This window comes from Dermacentor andersoni, chromosome 6 (assembly GCF_023375885.2).
Source record: "Dermacentor andersoni chromosome 6, qqDerAnde1_hic_scaffold, whole genome shotgun sequence".
Taxonomy (NCBI): domain Eukaryota; kingdom Metazoa; phylum Arthropoda; class Arachnida; order Ixodida; family Ixodidae; genus Dermacentor; species Dermacentor andersoni.
In genome coordinates this window covers 175,477,776-175,502,078 of record NC_092819.1, presented here as the reverse complement: position 1 = coordinate 175,502,078, position 24,303 = coordinate 175,477,776, and the positions used below count along the sequence as shown (strand labels likewise).

At 44.8% G+C, this 24,303-nt stretch overlaps 1 protein-coding gene and 1 long non-coding RNA gene across 3 annotated transcripts in view; both read left to right on the top strand.

Moving 5' to 3' along the window:
• Positions 1 to 24,303, top strand: part of LOC140219035 (uncharacterized) — a 457,444-nt gene that overhangs the window by 205,423 nt on the left and 227,718 nt on the right. The window lies entirely within an intron of this gene.
• LOC126523950 (uncharacterized) overlaps positions 1 to 24,303 on the top strand; it is a 283,481-nt gene that overhangs the window by 138,974 nt on the left and 120,204 nt on the right. For both annotated transcript variants that reach the window (XM_050172362.2, XM_055066980.2), the window contains exon 3: positions 5,319 to 5,383. In XM_050172362.2, the coding sequence (XP_050028319.2) occupies positions 5,319 to 5,383 (65 nt within the window). The remainder of the gene's footprint in view (positions 1 to 5,318; positions 5,384 to 24,303) is intronic.

Genomic DNA, 24,303 nt, shown 5'->3' with positions numbered 1-24,303 from the left:
ACCAGGGTAGCCAATCCTACTCTGGTGAGGGAGTGCGTTACTGGTTCTGGTCACCGGGATCAGGCCACACTCCAGGCCTGTTTATGCAGTTTTATCAACACCGGGATTTTTTTATACGAGTGGAAAATTCGCGGCACCGGGATTCGAACCACGGACCTCTTGCACGCGAGGCGGGTGTTCTACCTCTACGCCACCGCTGCACTACACCAACGTTTACTACTAAAACTTTCTCTTGCGAACCTTCACCCCGACATTTTGCGATGGATTGAAGCGTTCTTGACAAACCGATCTCAGTTCGTTACACTTAACAACCGTGCATCTTACCACCTACCAGTGCCTTCCGGTGTACCGCAAGGATCTATTCTTGGACCCCTGCTCTTCTTAATATACTATAATGACCTACCCCTGCACGTGTCTTGCAACGTTCGTTTGTTCGCAGACGACTGCGTCATTTATCGAACAATTACTAGCACATCTAATCGAGACTTACTTCAGGAGGACATTAACTGTTTACAGCAATGATTCGACCGGTGCTTAATGGAACTTAATCCTAAGAAATGCAACTTGATGGTATTTTCTCGTCGGCGCGACCCATTTCCTTACTAATACACAATTAATAACATTCCCATGTGTGCGGCGCAGTCTTACAAGTACCTAGGTGTTACTATATCTAACGAGTTATCCTGGCGAACACACATCAGTAACATCATTTAATCTGCTAACAAATCGCTGGGTTTTCTCAAGCGTCATCTAGAACGGACCCCCAAACCTGTTAAACTACTGGCCTACCAGTCAATAGTCCGACCGAAACAGGAATATGCATCCGCCATATGGAATCCACATCAAACATATCTCATTAACGCACTCGAAGCTGTTCAAAACCACGCCGCAAGGTTCATCCATTCTAATTATTCATATGACGTAAGCATATCTTACTTAAAGAAAGAATTGAATTTACTTCCCCTTTGTACGCGCCGGCGCACTGGAACCCTTTCACTTTTTCATAAGTTTTATCACAGCTCGCTTAATCAACCACCCTATATCCTCCCCCGCAGGCCGAACATCTCATCGTACACACCACACTTTTCAAGTGGGCCGCCCTCGCATGCGCACTGTTACCTTTTCCGCCTCATTCTTTTGCCTTGCGGCTACAGATTGGAACACCCTGCCCCAGCAAATCTCCGCCAGCAATTGCCCTTGTACGTTCATGGAGAGTGTCACTGCGCACTTTTCACAATGAAAATGACTTGTGTTAACAGACTTATATGCTGGTGCAACTGTAGTTTGTATTACTTAGGTCCATGTATTTACGGTGACGCATGTAACACTTTAGCACATGTAGTTTTTTGTTGTTGTTTGCGTGTTCAGTTATGTTTTATGCAAATTATGTACTAATGTATTCCCACCCCTTATGTAATACCCCTATCAAGGGGTTTTTAAGGTAATAAAATGAAATAATACGATAGTGAAGTCGCCTCCGGTGCGGTGCCTGGTTTTGGGACCAATGCCAAAACGGCTTTCTTTGACTGCCTTAGCCTGCAGCACACTGCCACAACTTTCCGATGAGACATCTGTTTATTCAAGCTGTTCTTTCCTTGCCCTAATTCAATAATAGCCAATTTTAGGAGCTGCAGATCAAGCTGACTTCAGAAGACTGCCGAGTTTTTAGGTACTTATAGTAGCTTATAGTGCGGTTAATTTTCTAGTTGGGCATGACATGCTTCGTGCCTAAAAATTAACTGCTTAAAGAATTATTGGAGTAATATTAAGACAGGCAACTTTAACTGAATGATTACTGCTGTTGTCGCAAAATGTGGCAATGAGCTACGTAGATGCTTTCACGACAGCACAGTATTTAGGTTGTATGAGTATAGAAAATTGGAGTTGTGAAGTTCAAAGCCATATTACTACAGCCTCTCTTTATACTGCTGACATTAGAGAGCTTTAGATTAGCGGATGCAAGCAGCATGCATAAACAAAAACCTTCTTTGTGTTTTCGTGGTACCCATGTGGTTTGCGTAACCAAGCATGACACGGCTCGCTTGCATTCTTTTATCCAATATTATTGTCATTGTAAAGCAACCAATATCGCAATAAATCTGATCAACCTGCATCAATATGCTAGAAATCTTTAAGCACGTAAGGTGTGTCGGTTGAGTGTTAAAAGCACTTCACCGCAGCCTTGGCCACTAGACTTGAGTTTCCAGTATTACTTGATAGTCAACTCTTGAGGTGTTTACATTGTTTTTATGTGCTGTAAAAGTGTTTTCACACTCCTAATAAAATTGGTAAAGTGAAGGTCTGGGCTGTTATATTGGCCATGTCATTCTGAAACTGTTAGATCTGACACTGTCAAAGCATTGACAACTTTAGTAAGCTTAACCTCAATACATATATGTATTGCGGTGGGACCATACAGCATGTGAAAATAAAAATACCGACAAATAGAGAGTTCGAGAGCACCTGAGATTATAGTAAAGCGGGCGGGGCACTATCTTCAAGGTAACGGGGACATCAAAGCTGGAACTAGGGCTGCCATAGATCCTGTCACCGCAATACACTGTTTGCTTCATCGCATTGCACGAATGTGATGCGATGAAGTTATAGAAGACATTTTCATTAGCAGACATGCATATACACATTCATTTGTCTCAACTTTGGACAGAACCGTGCGTCCCATTGTTAAAACTAAGAGAGCGAAAAAAGGCGGAGATGCAGCTGAACATCACCGGGCACAGTATTAAGCTCCACCTCACTGTGTTTATCGCGCCCTTAGTACCGATAATATTAAACACCTACTCTGCATTTTAGTTCGTGGAATTCTGGCGGACCATGTGATGTCACAAAGCTCCGTTATGTTCACAGCACTACGCGATAATTGTCGTAAAGCCCACGATAAAAGTAAGTCACATGAAGTCACGGATAACGCTGAACACGGATGGATGGATGGAAGGTAGGAGCGTCCCCTTTGAAACGGGGTGTTTGCAGTTGCCACCATGTTCAGCTTTTTATTTTGGTTTAACTGTGTTGTAAGTCATTAAAATTCGCCATTTTCTTTAACTATGTCTTCCTACACTTTTAAACTTATGTCACCTGTCCGCTTTTGAGGCACCATACCTCCAATCGCTATCTGCTAAATTCCACGGCATATTTATTTACATGACTATTGTTATCTCCTAACCCTAGGGCCTCAGAAAGCGTAACTGTACCCGCATCGACATCGGCATGGATAGCATCACATATTAGTATGGAGTGTTCTGTTGTTTCTATAGATTTAGCACACACAGTACATGTGTCTTCTTCTTTGTTAAATTTCTTTTTATAGCTCCGCGTTCTAAGACATCCTGACCTAGCTTCAAAAAGTAGGGCACTGCCTCTTGAGTTATTATAAAACGCTTCTATCCTGATCTGCTGTTTCCAGTCTCGATATAGTTCAACACTATACTTCTTTTCCATTGAATTTATCCAATTTTGACCTTCAGCGTTTTTAACCTGTCTTTAATGCTCTCTCTTTCTCCGTCCTCGTGTCTGGCATACTCACTGGTTAGCTTCCTAGTTCTTTCCCGCCATTGTGAGTCAACGCTCTTTCTGTATAGGTATTTAAATACCGTAGCTGCCCACCTGTTATCGTCCAATTTCCTCAGGCGTTTTTCGTATAGGATTTTACTCTGAGCTTCACGTGTATCGAACGATGCCCAGCCCAGGATTGAAAAGATGCGCTGCCCCATTTCAAGGACGCTTGAACAGTTGTGAGCAAACACCACCTTAAGCATTATATTACTTACGTAACCTACGTCGTGGCGAAGAACACGTACAATACCTCCGCCTACGACGCCCGTCAAGTAAAGGTGCATGCGTGATGTGATGACGCTGCCCGAAAAGGGCGAACACGGCGACGCTGCTGCACAGCGCCAGTTCGCAAATTACATTCCCGAGGCGCTATGCCACTTGAATATTTCGATCGTCAACACCACTGAATTCTTCAGAAATACGGGTCTCATGCCACCAGAGTTCACCGAAACCAAAGCCGATATGCCACACCACTGCACTGAACGACTTTTCGCCAACAAATACTGAACCCACTGCGGAGACATCACGCTACCAGCGGCCGGCGTGGGCCGCAGCAGCGGCCGGAGATTCAACGCGCCACATGGTGCCACCATCGTGCCTTCTCAAAAGTCCCTAAACGATCCTGTCCCTAGGCACTTAGGATCAGGTCACGTGAGGGATTTTTGTACGACATTTAGACGCACGGGTACAAGAGCAGGTATTTCGCCGCCGCGCTCCCTTTCGCCCCATTAATTCCGCTGGGGCGAGTGGCAGCGCCGACGTCGCGCAAATTCCGAGCTTCGAGAGCGAGAAGCGCACAAAAGCGCTAACAGAGGGAAGCCGCTACCGCCGAGGATCAAGAAGGGGAAGAGCAAACCAAGCGCCGGTGGAGGTAAGCCACCCCCACCCCCCTTTCAAGAGAAGGCAACCCAAGTCGAGCGACAGCAGAGGCAAGCTAACCCTCAACTTCGAGAATAGGAGGCCGAGCAGAGACGTTGACGCAGAGAAATTCTTCCCACGGAGGGTACCGATGGACGGTTCCAGAGAGAATTCCTCGACCGTGAGTGCGGCCACAGCTGCAAGGTGTGTGAGAGAGTGCACTTTGATCACAACTTCACGCAACTGAAGAGTGCGCGGAGTCGGGAACGGAAACTCGTATCTGGAAGGACAACGACAACGAGACAAGGCTCATGAAAATCGCCCTAAGCACGATTTCAAACTTGCGAAAACTACCACCAGCTTCCCTGTTTTGACAACTTTCACAGCGTGTAACAGGCTTTAATATTATTATTATTGTTATTGTTATTATTATTATTATTTAATATCGCAGTGTGTCCGCGCCGCCATTGTCCCGTTCGTTGGCGCGTGCGCGGCTCGCGCGAAAAGGGTCTCCAGAGACACGTAGTGGCTGCAAGAACCGTCATCGCAATCACCATGGCGTTCTGCTTTCCACTGCGGGCATGAGCGTTGTTCGCCCGCCTCTACAGACGCACTAGCGTTCCTGCTGAGCTACGGTGTGCCGACTGCTACGAGCGAAACAGATAATGAACGATAAGCTCGCGTTATCTCACACAGTGTTGGGTATACGTGGATCGAGGTGCGACGCTTCTCACCTGGCGAGCAGGTGCTGCTTCGCGACGCACCAAAATGTCGCACGTGGTTACAACGCCGTTCGAAGTATCGAAGGGCAATATTGCTAGCGGTGTCAGTGCTTTGCCCTTTTAGCGCAACTGGCAACATATCTGCTGTTTTATATGTGCATTTTACAGGTGAACGGCACTTCCATGTTTCGGAAGTAGTGGTGGACTGCGCCGCCCGGGTCTACGGCGAAAAGGTGAGCGCGCCGGAATTCCTCTTCAAGGAATATGCCTCAACAACAGCCCGCGCCACTGCTTAGCTGTCCCTGTTGTGGAAGCCCAAGAAACGGCTGAGCCTTCTGCACCTCGGCCTATAACAACAAAATCCGAAAGGTCTGGCGGGAGTTCGCCAAACGGGATGCTGTTTATCTGAATGGGTTGAGAGTTCTTGATGAAAAATTACTGCTGGTAACTGTTTTCAGTCGCGTGAGCACCTGCACCTATACCATTCAGAAGGGAAACGATGGGCGCACAATGTTCAGGCGTATCTACACCATGTCGTTCACTAGCGGCGAAGGCGACGGCCGCTTCCGCCCCGCCAACTAATGCCTACGACTGTCCGTTGTAATGAACACGACAAGTTACCGGCCGCTGTAGACTATAGACGACTGTTCGCTTACCCTGCTTGGCACAGACACCGTCCGGGCCTCAGGACTATGGAGGTCCCATCCTTTGATCCGACATACAGCATTCCTTAGAAGCGAAAACAAGGTCGTGGCATCGGCGCATAATAACTTAATAATAAACTTAATAAATTTAATAATAACTTAATGATAAATTTAATAAGAGGTACAAAAGGAAGGTTGTACAGGTCTGCGCCCCTACATCCAGTCATGATGACCAGGAAGTCGAAAGCTTCTATGAAGACGTGGAATCGGCGATGGGTAGAGTGAAAACAAAATACACTACACTGATGGGTGACTTCAATGCCAGGGTAGGCTAGAAGCAGGCTGGAGACAAGTCAGTGGGGGAATATGGGATGGTTTATAGGAATAGCAGGGGAGAGTTATTAGTAGAGTTTGTAGAACGGAATAATTTGCGGATAATGAATACCTTTTTCCACAAGCGGGATAACCGAAAGTGGACGTGGAGGAGCCAGAATGGCGAGACTAGAAATGAAATATATTTTATACTCTACGCTAACCCTGGCATTACACAAGCTGTGGGTGTGCTCGGCAAGGCGCGCTGCAGTGACCATAGCATGGTCAGAACTCGAATTAGCCTAGACCTGAGGAGGGAATGGGAGAAACTGGTACATAAGAAGCCGATAAATGAGTTAGCGGTAAGAGGGAAAATAGAGGAATTCCAGATCAAGCTACAGAACAGGTATTCGGCTTTAACACAAGAAGAGGACCTTAGTGCTGAAGCAATGAACGACAATCTTGTGGGCATCATTAAGGATAGCGCAATAGAAGTCGGTGGTAAGTCCGTTAGATAGGATACCAGTAAGCTATCGCAGGAGACAAAAGATCTGATCAAGAAACGCCAATGTATGAAAGCCTCTAACCCTACAGCTGGAATAGAACTGGCAGAACTTTCGAAGGTAATCAACAAGCGTAAGACAGCTGACATAAGGAAGTATAATATGGATAGAATTGAACATGCTCTCAGGAACGAAGGAAGCCTAAAATAAGTGAAGAAGAAACTAGGAATTAGCAAGAATCAGATGTATGCGTTAAGAGACAAAGCCGGCAATATCATTGCTAATATGGATGAGATAGTTCAAGTTACTGAGGATTTCCATAGAGATTTATAGAGTACCAGTGGCACCCACGACGATAATGGAAGACAGAAAAGTCTAGGGGAATTCTAAATCCCACAGGTAACACCGGAAGAAGTAAAGAAAGTCTTGGTAGCTATGCAAAGGGGGAAGGCAGCTGGTGAGGATCAGGTAGCAGCAGATTTTTTGAAGTATGGTGGGCAGATTGTTCTAGAGAAACTGGCCACCTTGTATACGCAATGCCTCATGACCTCGAGCGTACCGGAATCTTGGAAGAACGCTAACATAATCCTTATCCATAAGAAAGGGGACACCAAAGACTTGAAAAATTATAGACCGATCAGCTTACTGTCAGTTGCCTACAACCTATTTACTAAGGTATTCGCAAATAGAATCAGGAACACCTTAGAATTCTGTCAAGCAAAGGACCAGGCAGGATTCCGTAAAGGTTACTCACGAATAAACCATATTCACACAATCAATCAGGTGATAGAGAAATGTGCGGAATATAACCAACCCTTATATATAGCTTTCATTGATTACGAGAAAGCATTTGATTCTGTCGAAACCTCAGCAGTCATGGAGGCATCACGGAATCAGGGTGCAGACTAGCCGTATGTAAATATACTGAAAAATATCTATCGCGGCTCCACAGCTACCGTAGTCCTCCATTAAGAAAGCAACGAAATCCCAATAAAAAAAGGCGTCAGGCAGGGAGATACGATCTCTTCAATGCTATTCACAGCGTGTTTACAGGAGGTATTCAAAGACCTGGATTGGGAAGAATTGGGGATAAAAGTTAATGGAGAATACGTTAGTAACTTGCGATTCGCTGATGATATTGCCTTGCTTAGTAACTCAGGGGACCAATTGCAATGCATGCTCACTGACCTGGAGAGGCAAAGCAGAAGAGTTGGTCTAACAGTTAATCTGCAGAAAACTAAAGTAATGTTTAACAGTCTCGGAAGAGAAGAGCAGTTTATGATAAGTAGCGAGGCACTGGAGGTTGTAAGGGAATACATCTACTTAGGGCAGGTAGTGACCGTGGATCCGAATGAGACTGAAATAGTCAGAAGAATAAAAATGGGCTGGGGCTGCGTTTGGCAAGCATTCTAAGATCATGAACAGCCGGTTGCCATTATCCCTCAAGAGAAAAGTGTATAATAGCTATGTACTCACCTACGGGGGAGAAACCTGGAGGCTTACAAAAACGGTTCTACTTAAATTGACGATGACGCAACGAGCTATGGAAAGAAGAATGATGGGTGTAACGTTAAGGGATAAGAAAAGAGCAGATTGGGTGAGAGAACAAACGCGAGGTAATGCCATCTTAGTTGAAATCAAGGAAAAGAAATGAGCATGGGGAGGACATGTAATGAGGAGGGAAGATAACCGATGGTCATTAAGGGTTACGGACTGGATTCCAAGGGAAAGGAAGCGTAGCAGGGGGTGGCAGAAAGTTAGGTGGGCGGATGAGATTAAGAAGTTTGCAGGGACGACATCGCCACAATTAGTACGTGACCGGGGTTGTTGAAGAAGTATGGGAGAGGCCGTTGCCCTGCAGTGGGCGTAACCAGGCTGATGATGATGATGATAATGATGATGATGATGATGATCGGCGCATGGCGGCATACGATATCATCTACATCGCGACTGCTGCCAACGAAACAGGCATGGACACGTGTGTTGAAAGTTACATTTGAAATTCATATCTCTGAATGAACTTGGTTTTGGCAGAGGTATCTGTATTTCCGCGCATTACACTCTAAGAAAGAAGAGAGTAAAAAGTGAGTCACGTCAACTTGTCTCTCTTTTTTCTTCCGAAGACCCACTTTTGCGCGAGTAGAGTCACAAAACAAGAGTCCACATTTGCGCATGGGTCGTTTGACTCTCAACAGCACGCGAAAAGTCATCGTGGAAGATCGCGATTCCTCTGATATTCAGATGAGCCTGGCGACAGAAAGATGATAATGCAGGAGAAGAAATGCCAGATAACCTCTTCTGTTTTAGGCAGGCCCTCGGGTTCCTGTCCTGGTTGTAATGCGGTGTATAATGCTTTCATCCTTGTCATGTTCTGCATTTACTTCGAACTCTATATATTGATTTTCCTTGACCATGTTTGTTGATACCCCACACGCTTAAGCGATAGCTGGTGTCCTATGCTAAGGAAGATCTGGATTTGTCGCGCTGGATTCAGACCATAAGTAAATCTAAAAAGAAGTACTGGCTACTAAAGAGAGCACAGCAACGAGATAAGTTCAGTAGGCGCACTCAACAGTGTCGATTGTAAATGTAATTCCGCGACGTAAAATTACATTTTGAAGATTTAAGTTCCAAAATTAAGATCTTGTTATGAGGCGCACGGTAATGGAAAGCTGCAGGTTTATTTTCAGCAGCTCGGATTATTTAACGTGTACGGAATGCACGGTATACGCGCGTTTTCGCATTCTGACCCCGTTGGGATGCGACTGCCGCGGTTGGAATTGGACCCGTCACCTCGAGCTCAGCAGCGCAACACCAAAGCCACTGGGCTACCGGAGTGCGTTGCGCTCCGTGACCAGAAACAAATATTAGTGTCCGCAACACTGCTTTGGTACCCCTCAGAAATATAAAAACAAAAATCGAGCAGTTTCACCCCAATGCTGCATGAACCACTGCACGAACAATTGCTCGAACCAAGGTTCGTAGTTTCATGGGCTGAATAAACTGCAGTAAACATTCGCTTACTCCTTAAATTAGCAAGCACTGGGTCACGCGCGCACGTGCAAACGTGAACAGATCTCACTCAATGACCGCGAACACTCGCTGTCACAGCGGTGGAGTGATGAAGGGCGCGAATAGAGCGGACCGAACGCTTCTGCTGCCTCTTCCTTCAAAACGTCTCCGAAAAATTGCGCTATCTGAGCGCCCCCCAGCTTTGCACCCATCGGAAATTATCTCCAAGACAGCGCGAGGGTGGCGCAAGACTGTGCTAGAGCAACGGCCAGAGGAGGAGAAGCGCGCTAAACTAGCGCCTCCCTCCCCCGGCTTGCGCGTGTTTTATCACGTGACCTCCTATAGATACTTGACTTGGGGCGCCCATCCAGCCCGGCTCACCCTCGAACACTTTCTTTAAAGCGCACAGCCAACGGCGCGGGACAGGATCTTATCGCACTTGACTTTATACGTAAGCCCACGGCAACATCGACAGATCTATTTTGATGGTTGTGTCCATATAACTGCTATCGCAAAATTCGCAATAAACAGAAAATTTTACTAAAGACCAACAACGCTGCTTCTCCACGTCTTGATACAGCGGTGAACGATATTTCTGGAAAATGTGTTGCTAAATCTCCGCCAAATGACTACGCTCGCATTTGGTGACAGCGGAACGCATGTAGTCGCAAGAAATTGTGGAGGAAATGCCGGAGTTCTGGCAGCTTCAAGCGCATTACCTTACATCAGAGCAAACTGCACTCTACAGAGATCAAGGGCAGCCGCACCGTTATAGCTGAGCAAATTAAGCACAATACGCCGCGTCTTCCCACTTCGAGCACGCTCCGACAGCCCAACGATAGATATTTCAAACGTAACCACACTCGGACGAGCAAATTTTGCTTCTGCGAAGTGAACATAGCGGGTATCTCAAGACGCGTGTTAAATTCATGGCTGTTTCATTCGTGAACATTACTTACGTGACGTAAAATTGTCAGCGAGCAAAACTTATTTCAACGAGAGGAAAGAAAACCGAAACTAGCGCAACTGTTTTGCTCAGTTGTGCGGATACAAATGATCCAAAGCCGAAGCCGTCAATAGCATGACGCCATTTTGCAGTTGCGTTGCATCTCGCGCGAGTACGTTGTCGTTGAGTGGTCGTTGCTTCTTTATTCTATGGAGTGGTTCTGAAAGCGCTGCGTTAGGGGCGACTGCAAGCAGGCGTTGCGGAAAGTTATGGTGGGAACGTCTGTCCGTGCTGTGTGATTGCGACGAGGAGGACCGCCGCCAGCAGCGGCGTGTCGCCGATTTCGTCTTTGTCAACATCGAGCGAGTGCAGCTCGCCGGACCGTCACAAGCACCCGAAGTGTTGCTGTTTGCACTGCGTCTTTCATTGTGATAAGAGAGATCGCAACGCACAGAGACGGCCAGATGCATACAAAAGACTACCAGCGGGGAGTGACCTGTGCCATATTTTTCTTGTAATGAAGAAAAAGAGCACAAGGAGAAGGCCAGCCAGATCGTCTCTTCCGTTCCTGCAGTGGAACCAGTAGGCCAGCCAGATCGCCAGTGTTTAGCACGAGCGTGAGCCGTTCGGGCAACCAGCTGTTCCTGCTCTGCGTGACCTTCCTTCTCGATTACGAACAGACGCTACCAACTGAACTGTTCAAACACTCCATTACAATTGGTGGAGGTGCGGGGTATTCAAGAACATCTACACCCTGGAACTCCGGTCTCGGACTCTGCCTCCCGTCATGCCTGCCTCTCCCCAGCCGACGTCGCCGCCACCCTCCGCTGCCTGCTCTGGCGCTGTCCCGCAACGCCATCCAGCGGTTTTCAGCGGTGCGGATGAGCAGGACGTCAATGACTGGTTGTTTACATACGAACGGGTGACCTTGCACAATCGATGGGACGATACCGCCAAGTTAAATGCCGTCATCATCTACCTTGCGGGAGTGGCTCACCTGTGGTTTAAAAATCACGAAGTCGACTTTCAGTCCTGGTCCGCGTTCAAGGCCAGTTTCACTGAAGTTTTCGGTCGCCCCGCCGTCCTCAAGTTGCGCGCCGAGCAGCGGTTATGAGAGCGAGCGCAACAACCCGGTGAAACATTCACCACATCGAAGAGGTTCTCGACCTGTGCAAACGTGTGTATGCTTCTATGCCCGAAAATGAGAAATTGAAGCACATTTTGAAGGGCATCGCCGATGACATTTTTCAAATGTTGATCGCCATGAGTCCGCGCACCGTAGCAGAGCTCATAAACTTGTGCCAAAGCTACGACGAGTTCAGAAGGCAGTGCGATTTGGCCAGGCGCCCCTCAGTGGCTGACGAGGCGCTCTCTTCCATGACCGTCCTCCCTGATCGCTCCCCCCTGCTCACACAAATTCAAGCTTTCGTGCTGGAGGCAATTGCACGTCAGCTCTCTCTAATGCCCTTCGCTGAGCTACCCCAACAGCAGCCGCTTCCGTCACAGCCTCCTACACAGCTTGCCCCTACGCTCCGGCGGGTTATTGAAGAGCAAGTTGCTGAGGCTCCACCTATGTAGCATCAGCAGTACCCTGTCGCCGCGCCACTTACTTACGCATCCGTCGCCGCGCAGCCTCCTCGTCAACCACTCGTTGCGCTACATCCACGGCCGCTACCACCCGTTCGTCATCCCGTTCATCGACCTGCTCCTGCGTTTGCTAATCCTTGGCGCACAAAAGACAACAGGCCAATATGTTATGCCTGCGGTATTCCCCGGCCATGTTGCACGACTCTGCCGCCGCCGCATGCTGCACTCTGATGGGTTGGTGCAGTCGCCTCCCTACGCCGACGTGCAACCTTTTCAAGACACTTATTTTAGTCGGTAGTCGAACAGGCCACCAGCCGAGCGCCCGGTCCTGACACGTCGTTCGCCTTCCCCGCGTCGCCGCTCGTTATCTCCCATGCGTCGGCGCCCTTCACCCACGCAAGAGGAAAACTAAGCGCCGCAGTTCAGGAGGCAAGAACTGCGTCGCCATCGATCTGTACAAGACCTCCATTGTCGCCTTCGAACGTTGTCGACCTTGCTGTGGACGGCCTCCCTACCGTTACGCTAATTGATACTGGAGCAGCCGTGTCTGTCCTAAACGAACGCCTCTCTCGCGCCTTACGAAAAGTTACGACGCCACTTTCTGGGTTTTCTCTTCCCACAGCAAGCGCCCAGCCAGTGCAGCCTTGAGCAGCATGCACAGCTATAGTTGTTATTCAGGGCGTTCTCTATATTGTGGAGTTTGTGGTTCTTCAGTCCTGCTCTCACGACGTGATACTTGGGTGGTACTTTCTTTCGCGAAATAACGCCGTCATCATTTGTGCACGTGCTGAAGTCGAATTATTGCCTCTGTGTGACGTACCCCTCGTCGGCGCCACATCTCTTCCCGCTAAGCTAGTCCTTCGGGAAGACATCGCCATACCGCCGTACTCGTTTGCCGGTGTTCCCGTCTTCCGTGGCGCTGTCTCTGAAGGCACTGTCCTCTTCACTCCTTCGGAACTCTTCATAACCCGCAAAGATTTTCCCCTCCCTTTCGCCACGCTTGACATTTCAGCCGGTCTCAGCGCCATCGTTGTCTGCAATCCGCTTCCTACAGCCCTGACGGCTCTTCGCGGTGAAGCACTTGGCCATGTTCAGCCTCTTGATGACATGTTTATAACCGACGTGCCGGATGCTTCGTATACAGAGCTCACTGGCTTCTGTGCACTTTCCACTTCTGCTCCGCCATCAGCTGACTTATTCACACCTTTCCTTGCCGATGACCTTACTTCCGAGCAGCGCTCCCAGCTTCTTCACCTGCTTGCCCAGTTCCGTTCTTCTTTTGATGTCGCTCAGCCTACTCTGGGTCGCACGTCAACCGTCGGCCACCACATCGACACTGGCTCCAACGCGCCATTGCGGCAGCGCCCCTACCGCGTATCCGCCAAGGAACGTCAGGTGATCAGCGCGGCGTCATTCGACCTTCCAATAGCCTGTGGGCATCACCGGTGGTTCTCGTCACAAAAAAAGATGGTTCTATTCGGTTCTGCGTCGATTATTGCCGTCTTAATAAGATAACGCGAAAATACGTCTACCCTCTACCACTCATTGACGACGCTCTGGACAGCTTGCAAGACGCTGAATTTTTTTCGTCGTTGGATTTACGTTCGGGCTACTGGCAGGTCCCGATGCCAGCAGTTGATCGCCCTAAAACTGCATTCATTACTCCGGATGGTTTATACGAATTTAATGTGATGCCATTTGGCCTATGCAATGCGCCGCTACGTTCGAACGAATGATGGACAATATCTTGCGCGGTCTCAAATGGAGTACGTGTTTGTGCTACCTCGACGACATCGTTGTGTTCACCCCTGATTTCAGCACGCATCTTCTTCGCCTTAGGCAAGTGTTGACGTGCTTGACCAACGCAGGCCTGCAACTGAACCTGAAAAAGTGCCAGTTCGCCGCGCGCAAGCTCATGATTCTAAGTCACGTCGTATCACAAGACGGCATTTGCCCCGGCCCATCAAAACTTCGCGCTGTGACAGAGTGTCCGAAACCTAAGACACTCAAAGAACTCCGCGCCTTCATCGGTCTTCAATGTCTCAGGTGAGCATATCAGCTTTTGTTCCGAGTTTACAAACGGCGCGTACTCGGCCCTTCCGGTATGGCTATATATTGCGCCACGCTTCTCTTGGCAGTTCACAGACGTTTTTTAGGCATGCGTGCGCGTATGTATGCAAAAATGCTACTGGCAGACGGAAGCCTCAGGAGAGCATCTGAAATTACAGCAAAGCTGTACTGCCAGGGGAAACACCATTCTTAACGACTCTAGTAATGAATGGCCTGTCGCATCGAAAAATCCATAGAATATCAAGTACTGCGTAGCTTGAAGTATAGATACAATAGTAGCACCAGTGTGACTTTCGCTGGCGAAGACGGGTCGTCGGAAACATTGAAGACAGCTTGTGTATTCTGAAGATTTACTAGTGCTTTAGGTATGTTACCGCGAATAATAAAAACGCTACAATGCTCTATTGAGCGTCAGGCGATGTGGCAGCACAGATATTTTCGTAGCGGTAAGGCGGCTGCATGCACAAGCGAACAGACACAACGCTTTAAAAGCGCTGAAACAGAACAGATCTAATGTGCATTTGGCTGCAAGTCGGAAACAGATTAGCTCACAATCTAAGCCGATGTATAATGTTATTTTTTATGTCATCTTCATCTTCACGTTGTAAATATTTAAAAGCATGAATTTGCGGCAACCTTTATATAGTAAATCCTACTAAGCTTACGAAACCTGGCTGTGTTATGTGGAGAACTTGTGGTATTCCTACTGGATTTTCTATTTTGAATCAGGTGTTTTATGAAAAAAATGGTCTTTTTATTTGTAATCTTATGTTAGTGCATATATTTGGCAAGCAGAAATGAGTTGATTGCAAAGTTGTACCTCCCGGTGAGCTGCATATGAAACCAAGTTTATCCTGTCTTGGCTATCGTAATGTGCATATAACAATTTTAAGTATATACAGGTGTTGTTGGTTTAGTCGCTGTAGCGTATTTTGTAAAAGTAGAATGCTATGAGTACTTTACTGTTTTCATGCAGAAATACCTTTTTTCTTGTACTAAGAAACGCGCACAGCATTGAATGAAATGAAGTGTGGTGTATTTTCCTACTAATTTAATAAACGATATTTCGTCTGCGGTGTATCAGAGATTAGTTAACTTTCTTTTACTAAACAATACGTCATCTCCTCTGCTACTGCTGCTGTTCTGTGTATTTTTGTAATTTTGAAATGTACTTTATTTTAGGTATTCAAGAAATGGCAACATGCAAAGGAAGACGCCATCTTATCCAGCACGTTATGGGTGAGACAGATCGTAGCAGGCATTTTCGCATATCTCATTGGCATATGATAATATTTGTTGTAATTTTTGTGTTGACTTTCCTGGCTTTTATTCATGTTAGCACTATTGTGCAAAGGGTAATACTTTTACATCGAGATAGAGTAATTGTCCAAAGGAGAGACATGGCTGGAGGAGACGACACACATAAGCCTCCTTTGTCTGTATCTCAATGTTGCGCAGTTACTCTGTCGTTATCTATCAGCAAGCCCAAGTTCTTCATCAGCTACATTTGCTAATTCTCCGTAATTACAATTCCATGATACAACATTGAAAGTACAGAGGTACACAGGAAGACAGAGACTTGAAATGAGGAAGAACCGTAGAACAAGGAGCATCGCTGGAGCCAATGTTTCGACAAAGACAAGGAGATAAATTTTTTGTCAAAGCATTGGCCCCAGTAAAATTTCTTGTTCTATCACTATTTACGAATAAAAGACACCATTATTGCTCTTGCTGAAGTATTATGCATTATGGAATAAAAATTAGCAGGGTGAAATATCAGGAATGACAAAATTCTTGTATATTGCAATGCTAGAGCGAAAGCCAGAAAAACAAGATGTCGAGAACCACATTGTTATTTTTCACTACCAAGTTTGGCCAGCTTCATTCAGAACTTGCACTTTGTTTCATTAACGACCACTGGAATTCAATAATTGAATTAGCTTCGTGATTTACTTATGTTTAGAGATGTTCAATTTGTTTTTATGCAGCTTAACATAATGCATGTAAAAAATATACAATAACATTTTAAGAGGCTTGCAGTTGACTAGCAGATCACTTGATGGTATGAGCTCAGGTTTCCACCGAGCTTCCATGCACAAATCGGATGCACATTCTTTTTTGTCATTGCTTGGATCTTCATAAACATAAGTACCATTTCTTCTTTGTCGACGTTCTAGTTGTGTTGTAGGACCTAACTGATTACCTTTATTTATATTGGTATCCATGGTACACAGACAGCTGAATTTTTCTTGTAAATTGTGGCATGGTAGGACTAAGAGCATTTGTGCAAATTTGCTGCAGGTACACTCAGGTCGCTCCCGCCCCTCCATCCTACCACCACCGTATCCTGACTACGTCCATTAGGGAATAAAGGGAAAATCAGACATCCACCCATTCGTAGCAATTGCTACAAAGGAAACCCATACGCGTTCCTCGAAAGAAAAGCCTCATGGTTGAAGAAAAATTCGTCCTAATCCGGGACTCGAACCCGGGACCACCGCCTTTCCGGGGCAGCCGCTCTACCATCTGAGCTAACCAGGCGGCTAGCAGATGTCAGGGCGAAGTCGAATTTGTCGACAACACAAAGCATAGGCAAGTGTTTGACGTAGTTGTCCTGCGGAAACCCGCAAGGTGGAGAGAACTAATGAATAAAGGAAAAAGCAGACATCCACCCATTCATAGCAATTGCTACAAAGGAAACCCATACGGGTTCCTCGAAAGGAAAGCCTCATGGTTGAAGAAAAATTCGTCCTGGTCCGGGACTCGAACCCGGGGCCACCGCCTTTCCGGGGCAGCCGCTCTACCATCTGAGCTAACCAGGCGGCTAGCAGATGTCAGGGCGAAGTCAAATTTGTCGACAACATGAAGCAAAGGGAAGTGTTTGACGTAGTTGTTCTGCGGAAACCCGCAAGGTGGAGAGAACTAATGAATAAAGGGAAAATCAGACATCCACCCATTCGTAGCAATTGCTACAAAGGAAACCCATTTTTGTTCAACCATGAGGCTTTTCTTTCGAGCAACCCGTTTGGGTAATTTATTAGTGCAAGAGTAACAGTACAGATCATGTAAAAATTATTTTACACACTATATGAGATATAGTGTGTATATATTCTGATGAGATAGCAGTGACGTGGTCGTGGAATGTATGTCTTTATTTCAGATTTAAATATTGGCTTCCAGGTCTAGGTTAGTTTCCTACACTGGGTATTCTAGGTTGGAGTCCATTTACTAGAGAAAGTGAATTAAACTAGAAAATATAAGCATCAAAAGATCTTGTTTAGGACAGTAATGTGACAATCAGCAAGGTTCTTTATGCATTCATTTCCAAATTTGTGAGCATATATTTTATGACTGGTTTCATTATTGCGAGAACCAATCTTTGTTTATTGTCACACTAGAGTTGGCCGGCCCCATTTGTGTACAACCCCTTTACAGGCTAAAAATTCAGTGTGTTACTAATGGGCTATTTTTGGTTTTGCACACTCAATGTTAAGGGATGCAAATGGTGACATACAACAGAATGCAAGCAGGGCGTGGGGCTTTTTAGGCAGATGCGTGCATGTGCTATTTATAAAACTCCTCACGGTATGCCTGAAGGCATTTTCTAACACTTTGGTAGAATACACTAACACCCACTTATTAAGGGGAAACACTTCTCGAAACAACTTTTTTGTATATTTGTACTAGAGATTTGAATATACTGTCATTCATAAAGTGTTTTATTAGATTTGAATTGTCATTGATTTTTGTGTAGCTGCTGTTCTTTAGTTATGTCCTACACAGTGGCAATATATTTTTGTGGGCACTTTCTTGCGTATAAAATTTTCAGAAATAGCTTCTTGCTGTATCTTATTTAGCTAGTTGTGTACTGCAAAGTGGTGATACCTACCCAAACGGCTTGCACAATTACTGGAACTATGAAAAATATATTAGGCCACTTTAAATAATTTTACAGATTGCAATTTCAATTAGATATCAGCATTCTGCATATCCTGAAGAGTATGTATGCCAGATTTCGTTAGTATAGGACAATTATAAGTGCATAAGGTTATTCTCATGCTATTGTGAGAAAAAGTTATTGAAGTATATTCAATAATGTTTTTTCAAAATAGCATGAGAAGTATGCAATATTAGTAGGCAGGCCTGTATGCCTGCCTACTAATCTTGCATACTTCTAGAAACTTTACATGCTGTCTGAATAGATCTCGGCACTTTGCAGTCTACAAAGAGCTGAGTTAGCTACAGCACACCGCTTTTTGTGAAGATTTAGTACACAAGAAAGTTCCCGCAAAGATCACTGCATTTTCCCATTGTGTAGGACATAACTCAAGAAGCAGCTAAGGAAATACTAATGACATATATGAAATCTGCATGAAGAACTCTACAATTTGCTCTTTTCAAACCTCTAGTATAAATAATAAAACTTTCGAATAATATTCAATCAGCAAAACATGCCCCTTGCTATAGTGACCTACAACATAGCGACGCAAGTTGAAGGCAAGTCCTTTTGTCGAAGCGACTCTGGGGTGTCTTCCCAGGGGCTGCTGTTAAACACTGAATTTTCCTGCATTTGCCAGAAGTGCAATACTAAAACGTTTGTGAATGTGCAATTGGTATTGGCACACCAACAGAAAAAAAGGACAGTTCTGTCAAATGCAGAATCGACTATAACTTTGTTCGACATTTACATTAGGACTCCATATCTTTGTTTTGTGTTGTGTACTTAGTGTTTCAGCAGTGACTGCCGCTAAAAATTGAACATAACTGCTTTATGACAATGCGACACTTTTCGCTAACAGAAATTTATAGCAGCGGCAGGCATTATAATTACAGTACTCAATAACGTCTAGTTTGTAAGAACTCAGACTAGCACCAGTTCTGAGATACACAACCCAAAAAGGCAATGATCATGTATGTTTATCTTCCACACAGAATCGTCCTACAAGGCTTACACAATGTTTTGTGGCAAAGTAATATCTGCAACAGCAAAGCATGTTCCACCAAGTATGGCGACAAATATTTCAGAGCTGTCATTCTGAGGACTCCTACAAACTAACAATACCTTCAGCACTGACTAGCCTCAATAATCGGATGTCAGTCATTTTGCTGAAATTAATAAAACTTCAATTATTGTGACTAGTTTAAGAAGAAATTTGCAGTTATGATGCAGTTCTTATCTCTGTCACTTTTGTAAATATTTTCCAATTAATTTTTGAGACTACAATTTTTGGTAATAGAGGTATTCATTTACAGAAAATGCTAGTACATGGCATTTAATAATAAAGGTACTGGTCATTGTAGACTTTCTCTCTTCAGCATTTGTTCTGTTGCACAGCTGTTTCTTGAAATCTGAAATGATGTACCTGCCTCCTTATGTTAGCAAGAAACAGGGAAATCTGTCAGTATGTCTTGTTTAAAATACAGCTGATGAACCCGATAGTTAAGCTCTTTGCTAATTACATATTATAACGATAATAGTGCAGGACCATAAAAACAGATTGATGCTGACTCACAACTATGCCCATCTACATCCACGCAGCTGTGCCATACAATGTGCACGTGTTCAGAAGAGCCAAATGCCCCAGAGAGAACGCAACAGTAACTCATTGTTTGTCATCTTGTACAAGCAGATTATGCGCTAGGTGTAATTTATGCTCAGTAAATACATTAATCAGTCATGTGAGGTGACTTACTTTAGGTTGTAAGTTCGAAGTTCTTGTAATCTTGCTTGTTTTTATATTGTTGCCTTTGTGAGCATGAATGACTTAGTTTCCTTTGCACATATTCTTAAAACTGTTTCTATATCACTGGGAATACCGAAATTTAATTTACATATAATATTTCCAGTTACTAATTTGGTAGGCTTCGAGCTTAATTCTCTTATCTTTTATATGTCTATCTACCAAGTAGTTTTATCGTTCATTGACACATATCCACGCAATGCACAGTGGGCACCCAAGTTATAAATATCTGTTCTTGCTTTCTACCCTGCTCTGGTGTTTTCAAAACCTAGCATTGGTGCAATGGCCTGTCTGCACCTGCAGAAAAGTAGCAATGTGGCTAAAGTTAAAGGTCAACAAGATAATTAAGATATAAAGCAAAAATATAAGTTCGCGATTGTCCCCCATAACCAGTGTTTCGCTTTGAAAAAAAATTGACGTCCTGCTGTGGTGTGAGAGGTGCTTTGGACACCAAGAAGACTACGTAGCACCTGTGCTAGTGTACACAGCAAAGCAGAAAAACACGCCAGATTGGAATGGCAGTGGAAAATTAAGCACAGATGTTTTATTTCACGCACCATTAATGTGGCTTATCATCTGCTCCTGTTGTCTGGGAACGCATACATTGGGAAGACAATCCTTCGCGCCATTGTTACCTTCGCGGGACATCAGAGGAAGGTAGAAATCGAGAACAGGTATTCACACTTGGTTACCTACAGTGTATTATCTGGATGTGGTTCACTGTACGAAAGACTACTGTGGTAGATAATCATAAAGACGAAGACAAAAGAATTAAAAGAGGCATGTGTCAGTCATCCGCGTGACCTCTAGTGTTTATAGACACACTTCTTTCTGTATATGTGCCAAGCCGTAGGTAGGCATTACGTAACTCAGTCACGCTTGCTAAGTTAAAGTTTGGAATAAGAAAAATCACAAGAACATTGCGTGAGTGATTTGTAAATGTGGCACCTAATGTAACTTATTCATGTATGTCCTGAGGATAGATTACAGCCAGTGCATAATGTGCTCTTACAGGATGACTTGTGATGAGTAAAAGAAGCCTTCTTCACATCTTCCTCTTTGTTTCATTTGGATCTTTCTGCACTATGTGTATTGTTACAGCTGCGTGCATGCAGCTGGGTATAGTTTGTTTATGTGTTCTGCTTCCTCCCTTGTCCTCATCATTCATGCGCTATCTTTGCCGTAACAAAATACAGCTACCTGTGCTACTTATTTTGTCAACTTGTTGCATTATGGAAAGTTTTGTATTAGCGGTTATTTCTACCTGTGAAATTGTCTGTGTCAGCTATTACACTTAGTCTTGCAAAAGTATGTTTCTCAACATAAATAAATGGTCAGTATAAGTGTTGCTGTATTTATTTTTGTAATTTTGTCAGTTATGAAGTTTTTATACACAGTTGCATGTTGTATGACAGAATAAAATTGATGCACAACTTTTTAATGTGGTGTTTTTCAGATCAATTTTCACCTCACGCTAACACGCAGAAATTGTGTGGGAAGAAGTGCCAACAAGATTACCATAAGGTAAGACAGCTGCTTTTACTGTTAGATTGGATTATCAATTGCCAACCAGTTGTTTTCAGCGAGCATAGTATAATGCATAGATTATGTAATCTAAGTTGGAATGTTGTTCTTATTGCTCTTCATTATCTGGGTCTTCTTTGTACATTAATGCAGCCTTTCTTGTTATGCGTAGCTTACTTGCTTAGAATGTTAAGTCGTAAGTTAAGTTTTTTTAGAACAGGGAAATAGGTTGAACTTATAAATCTTTTGACATATTATAAGAGACTTGTGCAGTGGTGAATTGAACTTCTACATGAGCTACATAATATTTGGGGTCTCATTATGGTTCTGAGTGGCATTGCAGTGTCATGCATATGCAGCTGCAGGCTACGCATTGGATATTTATTTAAGACTGTTTTGCTTGGTTGGCTATTGATTCCAGTTTAATAGTAATAAGAACTGTCTTGCTTTCATAGTGATTCTGTGCTCACTGAAACGTTTGAATTTTCCAGAAGACAATAACAAAGATTGCTGAAATATTAACTTTTTCTTGCTAACCTGCCATGTGCTTCATGACAAGTTTACTGTGGATTCTTTGTTATCCTATGTTGTCTTTTCACAGTAGTCTTATTGAGAACTAGCCGTAGTCGTGTGTACTTACAGCAAGAGTTGTTGACACATTTTGAAAAGCGGCTCGACACTGCCATCCAAGAGTGAAACGACTTACATGGATTAGTTACTTTACTTTATTTGCAAGAGACAGGCACCACGCACTAAGGGTAACTTGACACACACTGCTGGAGTCATCAGACTCATCTAGAATAGTTACCTGAATCATTCTTGCAGTGTTCATGTGGCACTTTATCTTAAGTCATTTGACTCATCTAGAATTTTTAATGGACTCCTTCAGCACTAGTCTTGTAACCCTTTGGAGAGGGTATAGGCGCCTACAACAACAGAGTATGCATGACAATTGTGTGCGGAGTCATGTAAACACCTTGTATCGAGCACAGATAGTCTCGGGACTCTCTGCCAAAAGAGAGGTCGGGTGTCTCCCACAAAGTGTGTCGTATAAGTGCCGAGTCCAGACTCTTCAAAAAGAGTAAGGGATACTCTTTTTTTTCTTAGTGTGTACTTTGAAGTCAAGACACCCACGGTGTTGGTAAAACGAAGAGCGCGAAAAAAACACAGGGAAGACACAGGGAAAGAGCTCAAAAGCATATATAGCGCCCTTCTCCAACCATTTGTATGAAAAAAGCGGTCCATATACCTCTCTCGCGGTATTTTTTCTCACTATTTATCACAATGCAGTGGTAACAAGCACCCACTTTGTGGCCTCCACCTCGCTCTGCTGCACCGGAAGTCGCCCGAACAACCGCGCGGCCCGAGGATCTCAGCCCTCAGGGCGACAGCCCAATCGTTTTGGTGCTCGACAAAGGCATAAGCATGGCTTTCACTGTTCTGTTCATTCTCTCTGTGAAGCTGGATTGGGGGCGGTAGGCCCAAGTAGTGCGATCATCAATTTCAAAGGAACGGATCGTCACACTACACAACCAAGCGGGAAAATAGGACACATTGCCCATGATCAGCCTTTCCGGGTAGCCAAACCGATTGAGCGCTTCTACGGTCTTTTCTAGCGCCGTCCGCGCTGTTACCTTCCGAGGAGGGAACAGTTCGACTCATTTCGAAAAAATGATCAGCAAATACCAACTAGTATTTATGTCTGCTTATTCTTAGGGTAAGCCTCATCAGGTCGCAGGTAGCTGAAGCAAGGTTTGGGTACGGGCTAGTGGTATTCCATGGTATGAATCGTCACTTACAGCGCATACATAGACGAGGGACAAAAAGGACGACGAAGACAAGCGCTGACTTCCAACTAATTTTTATTTTGAGAAACAGACGTATATATCCTGAGACACCAAGACAAAAGCTCCACCTACAAAGCGTCAACCCAACATGAGTATGCATTCAAAATTCACGACCTAAGATGAACGACAGCGCATGTGCGATCTCAAAAAACCAATTCTTTATCTGGTAATGCAATTGATGGCATTTATGGCTAAGCATTCTAATGAATGTACCAGACTTATCATTGAACCAGCAGCGATTGCCGATTGTGACTCAGTTAGTAAGCCACCAATTGCATTAACAGACAATTGCAAACAGACTGGTTGTTCTGAGGTCGCACATGCGCTCTCGTCCATCTTAGGTCATGAATTCTGAATGCATACTCATGTCGGGTTGACGCTTTGTAGGTGGCGTTTTTGTCTTGGTGTCTCAGAATACATACGTTTGTTTCTCAAAATAAAAATTAGTTGGATGTCAGCGCTTGTCTTCGTCGTCCTTTTTGTCCCTCGTCTATGTATGCGCTGTAAGTGACGATTGATGCGCAGGTAGCTACCCGCCACGGATGTACACTGTCAATTGGTTTCATCAGTCCAGGTGGCTTGCCTTCTCGTGATTTAATCATTTGACAGATATGGCAAGAGCGACAATAGCGGAGTATATCCCACCTCATGCCAGGTTAGGTCACAGTTTGCCTCAGTTTTGTAAAAACTCTGGCATCTCTAATGACCTGCCAAGGGTCATTCATGACAGAGTTGCAACAGAGCGCCTCTCATACTTCTGGGGACCCTTAAACGTGTCCCTGGACTCATCATCAGTGGCTATCTACTTCAGCAAGAGCCTATCATGATCCACCTAATAAGAATCCGCGGATGCCCCAGTGACCCACGCTGGCTACGACTCCACCGCACCCGCTGCAGTAGAAGCAGCGGTCAGGCGCTCCGTTTCTATGAGATCGTTGCAAAAATCGCGACAAACAGGTCATTTTGC